This window comes from Amblyomma americanum, chromosome 3, assembly GCF_052857255.1.
Source record: "Amblyomma americanum isolate KBUSLIRL-KWMA chromosome 3, ASM5285725v1, whole genome shotgun sequence".
NCBI lineage: Eukaryota > Metazoa > Arthropoda > Arachnida > Ixodida > Ixodidae > Amblyomma > Amblyomma americanum.
In genome coordinates, this window is record NC_135499.1 from 207,026,605 (window position 1) to 207,031,832 (window position 5,228).

The 5,228-nt window shown below is 43.4% G+C and overlaps 1 protein-coding gene across 1 annotated transcript; it reads left to right on the forward strand.

The window, feature by feature from the left end:
- The first annotated feature begins 1,402 nt into the window (after window positions 1-1,402).
- Window positions 1,403-3,639, forward strand: LOC144123606 (small ribosomal subunit protein uS19-like). Its single transcript, XM_077656411.1, has 4 exons — window positions 1,403-1,492; window positions 1,703-1,794; window positions 2,318-2,552; window positions 3,497-3,639. Exons 1-4 carry the CDS (start codon window positions 1,484-1,486, stop codon window positions 3,608-3,610), a joined length of 450 nt encoding a protein of 149 aa, XP_077512537.1. The 5' UTR covers window positions 1,403-1,483; the 3' UTR covers window positions 3,611-3,639.
- The last annotated feature ends 1,589 nt before the right edge of the window (window positions 3,640-5,228 follow it).

Here is a 5,228-nt window from a genome sequence, read left to right on the forward strand (position 1 = left end):
TTTTCGACCGTAGCCTCAGCTTCTCCTCTCATGCAAAACGCATTGCTCTACGGGCTATGCGTACACTCGGCTTCATCTCCAGGCTTTCGAGAGAGTTTCGAGCCCCACTTCCTTTCTTAAAGCTCTACCTCTCCATATGCTTGCCGCTTTTGGAATATGCGTCTGTTGTTTGGAACGGCACTTGCCAGTCGAACTGTGAAAAAATCGACAGAGTTCAGCTAAAGTTTTTACGCATATTTCAACACCGGTTTTCTTGCAAAACTTCCAGCTCTCGTCCCAGACGGAGTAACTCACTGCAGCTTCCTTCTCTTAGCTGCCGTCGCGTGAGGGCAGATATAATTTTCTTGTATAAACTTCATGGTCACATTCTATGCCCTCAGCTCCTAGCGCGTATCCTTTTGCGTGTACCGCGAAAGAGCATAAGGGAATTCAGACCATTCCAAGTTTCTGCGCTCCTGCACTCCCTCTCCCCTCTGGACAGAATGCAAAAGTTGTTTAATTCTCTTTGTCCTCACCTTGATATATTCGAAAATTCTCTCCCTTCCTTTATATTGGATGTCCGTGACGTTCCACTTTAAACACTCTTTTTCTCATACATAACTTCCCCTTTCATGCATTTTGTCTTTACTACACTTGTGCGTTTGCACCGTTATTATATTGTTTTTTTTTTCTCCTTAATTGTTCATCACGTGTACTTGTTTTCATTATTATTATTTCTTTAATACTGTGTGCTCACGCATGATTGTCTGTAACGCGTTCACTAATTATATTTCCTATTGTGTATGATTATATTTCTAGCTTGTATTTCAGAGGTTTCTTATTCGTTCATATTAGTATTAGCTTTATTCTTGTTTGTATATTGCTATATGCTGAACTTGGCTGTTATCGGTCGTTCTTGTGTTCATTCTCTTTGTTTATTGTTTCATTAGTTATTTATATGTCTGTTGCCCGTTCTCGCTGTTTTCTTGTTTTCGCTTTTTTGCTTCATGCTTGCTGTCACGCCTAGTTTATGTGTCTTTTTTTTCTATCGCCTTGACTGCTGCATTACCTCCCCTGAGTGTCTTCCTTTGTAGTGAAAAAAATTTACATTTTGTGCGTGTGAATGGTGTACCAGCACCAAGACCTTTGGGTTGTTCCTGGGCACCGAAAAATAGATTGATAGATTATTATTATTATTATTATTATTATTATTATTATTATTATTATTATTATTATTATTATTATTATTATTATTATTATTATTATTATTATTATTATTATTATTATTATTATTATTATTATTATTACTGGCTAATACCGGGGCTTTCAATTTCTACTGTCTCTCAAACGTACTGCAAACCTTTGTTACCAAGTTTTTAAGTCATCGAACGCGAAACCAAAAAGGTTTGCAGAGCGGCAATGCCATCGCGCCTTGCCACAGTTCCGCTTCCGCCTGAGTTAGCCGTCTCTTTTTCATCCAGCAGACTTTCGGCACGCTTTCACCATGGAGGACGTAAGCTTGAAATCCTTTAACATCTATCATAATTTGCGTAGGCGGATAAGAAATAGTGTTGAAAATATAACATTAAACCTTTGCAGTTCGCTGCATGTTGAATATTTTTTTTTCCTGAGCGGTTTTTTACTGGCCAAGCTATGCAATGGAAGCCGTGGGTTAGGCCTGTAACTGCGTTGCACATGGCGTTACTTTCTACTTTACTCGTAGGATAACCAGCAGGAGTTGGCTAAGAAGAAGCGTACTTTCCGCAAGTACACTTACCGGGGGGTTGACCTTGACCAACTGCTTGACATGTCGAGGTGAGTCACTTGCCTAAAAGGTGAGGCTACCCGCCAGCGCACGTCATGATTAGATGCAGTACGAGTGCTATATCGAAAGGCGGTAAGAAATAAGACGCGGCGCAGTCGCTCCGAAGAGAACCTTGCTAATGCTTCGGTTCTATGCATTGGTCTTTGCATACAGCAGTAGAAGTTGTGTGAGGCGGAGCCGCCAGGAGCTTACATGTTTGAAAGTGAAAGATTTAGCATATTTCCTGCTCGTATGCCGTTGAAAAACACGTGCTAAAGCTGACTTTTGTTGGCAGCCAGTCGAAGACGGGAATGTGGTAATTGCAAGAGAATTTCGTTGCTGTACTTTGATAGTGACAAAGTTGGTTTCAGTGATGATTCTGTTCTCACGATGGTCTACCGACTAGCATATGAGGACAATTCGTGAATCTGATGAAGCCGCTGAAATCGATCGAAACATAACTTATTTTTATGAATGCATCTAAGACTGCTGTTGCACGAGTTGCGGCCCGAATTGATGCAGCTTCGCTTTCAGCACCCAGTTGATGGAACTGATGCACTGTCGCGCGCGGCGGCGGTACTCCCGGGGCCTGAAGCGCAAGCCACTGGCCCTGATCAAGAAGCTGCGGCGCGCCAAGAAAGAATGCGGGCCACTGGAGAAGCCCGAGGTAGTCAAGACACATTTGCGTGACATGCTTGTTGTCCCCGAGATGGTGGGCTCCATCGTTGGTGTCTACAACGGAAAAACGTTCAACCAGGTGGAAATCAAGGTGTGTTAAATTGCTTGCGGCCTAGTTCAACGCCTTTTGTTACAATATGCTGCACGTGCTTTTCTTTGCTGGGCATGTCCAGTTAGTCACAAAGGCTTGTTTTGTTGCTTGTTGCCCACTATCTCGATGTGAAAATGCAGTGGTATGTCAGCATTGGCTGCATTACACAATGTAAAGTTGGGCTGGTTTAAAGCAGGTCTGATTTCTGGTATATGTGATCAGCCTGCTGGTGCGGGCCTTCACGATTGACTTGTACATTAGTAGTATGTATGCCTTCTAGTGTACAGTGGCCATAAAGGTTTTGAGACTTGCTATGTTTTTGGAAAAGATTTGAATAAAATTGCTCTCAGAATCAGAACGGTCACTGGTAGGAAATGTATTGCCAAATAGGTTCTGCTTGTAGATTTTAGTAATGTCAGTTGATGAATACCAGAACCTGCATCATTCGCAGTGTAATAGGCTTTCCATGTAGAACTGGAATCCTTCTGAATTTTGAGTTAATACAAAGTTAGCTGCTAAAATGTTCATCTCCTTAATGCAAAGTGAGGAGATGTCTGTCATCTGTTGGAGGGTTTTTGTGACACTCACAGCTTCTGTGAAGCACTTAGGATGCCTTTTAGTATGCATCAGCTCATAGGTTTGGAGATGGGCAAAGAATGGAATCTTGTTGAACTTAATTTTTATTTGGTAATGCTTTAGTTAAATGTTTCCTTTGCAGTGTAACCTATAATACTGTTTTCCTTTGGCAGTCTGTTAGAAATAGATGTGGTAGTTCTGTACTTAAATGGTGGCCGAGTTGGTTTCACTGATGATTCTTTTCTCACGATGGTCTACCGATTAGCACTCAGGACACTTAGTGAATATGATGAAGCCATCGGAATATTAGTAAGAGACGAGCTGACTTTTATGCATGGAGCTGAGACCGGTTTTTACACCCTTTGCAGCCAGAAATGATTGGCCACTACCTTGGTGAATTCAGCATCACATACAAGCCTGTGAAGCACGGTAGGCCTGGTATTGGTGCTACACACTCTTCTCGCTTCATTCCCCTTAAGTAGGCCAATAAATATTTGTCCAGCTGCTCTTGTTTTTGTCTTCTATTTCAAAAATACACTGCTGGGAAGCTGTTGCAATGGGTTTATTAATTTCGAGTCCACTAAAGTCTGCAATAAAATGTTGCTGTGAACATAAATTTTGTGACTTGAAACAGTGGCTGATTATTCGTACTGGTAGGAGGCTTTAAAATTACAGTTTAGCTGTATCTTTGAGGTAATGCTATAGGGATCCTTTCTGGATCAGAGAGGAGCACTGAATGGGAGAGGCAGTCCGGTATTGTAAAGAAAACCCACAATTTGTGAATGTCTATGGAGTCTCTTGCACAGGTTCTTTTGGGGAAGTGTCGCAGGGGAGGCCATTACTCTTGTGTCTATTCCAAGGACCTGCTGAACAGGGCATTGTCTGCCACATCGAAACTTTCATAACAGTGGCTGAGCAAGTTGGTTATTTGAACATACGTGAGTGGTTTGGCAGGACTAGTAATTTCTGCTCTTTTGTAAATAGGTCAGTCAAATTTTAATGCCTGAATAAAATTCCACCCCTTAGCTTATGGAACATATTTATTTTTTACTCCCTCCCCCTTTTCATTTCGTTGCATCTCCCTATGCCTTCTCTGTGTGCTTTGCTGGTATCAAGCTCTCTTAAGCTGTTGTGAGGTTTGCTACTTTTGGCCTAGTGTGTCAGAACAACAAAGCCTTGCTAAAAATACATTAGCAGTGAAGCAATAGATCTGTTCCATTCAATCGTCCATTGAATACACTCCTTCCTGGTGGGTACCTGCAAATGGTTGCAGTTGAAATTGTTGCTGCTGCTACGAGAGGAAAAGGCAGCATTCTAGGTTAGTGTGAAGGGCTGGACTTTTTTACTACCTTCTGCTGCTTGGCCATGGTGGTGCTGTCCTAGATGTCAAAACTGGGTTGTTTCAACAGCAAGTTGTCTTGGAGAGATCCGGCATAACGCCCTACATGAACTTTGAGGGGCCCAATTACAAGCCCATTAAATTAGGCTAGCCTCTACAATTACTGGGCAACACATGCTCATTCAGCTAGGCATCACTATCCCTGCAAACAATGCATCACTAAGAACACTCCCCACCCTCATTTACTGTTCAGTATATGCCAAAGCATCGCCAAAGAACACTGACTAAGGTTCCACGATGGCGTGCGTGGCAGCGCTACACAAATGGTACGAGTATGAGCCCGATGCTGTTTGGGTGGATGCCGCCTGTGTTGAGCACAAAGCCACTGCTTTTGTCCACAACCCCCACCTAACATTCGGGGTTCCTTCTGGCACCACCTCGGAGGAAGTGGAGGAGACCACTATAGTCATTGCTGTCGCATACACAGACATCAGTTCATTATTAGTAACTCAAGATCCGCCATTCTGAACTTTCCAGGGGCAGGGTTCGTCCCATTGCACAATGCCTGCTGTACATGCCCACCTCCCCCGATGCGCTGAGCTCATCTGGGTGCCTGCGCACTTGGGGAATCCCGGCAATGAGGCCGCCGAATCCTTACCCCATGGCCCTAGAAACCGGGCGCAGGCAGACCTTGTGGGACATTTCTCAATGGACTGTATGCACTCGTTTGCTGAGCTCACCACATACTCCCGCGCTGAATG

Excerpts from the sequence above, each read along its gene's own strand:
- LOC144123606 (XM_077656411.1), top strand. Across the intron at positions 1,795-2,317 it reads CAACTGCTTGACATGTCGAG|CACCCAGTTGATGGAACTGA; the intron begins GTGAGTCACTTG and ends CTTCGCTTTCAG. Across the intron at positions 2,553-3,496 it reads TCAACCAGGTGGAAATCAAG|CCAGAAATGATTGGCCACTA; the intron begins GTGTGTTAAATT and ends CACCCTTTGCAG.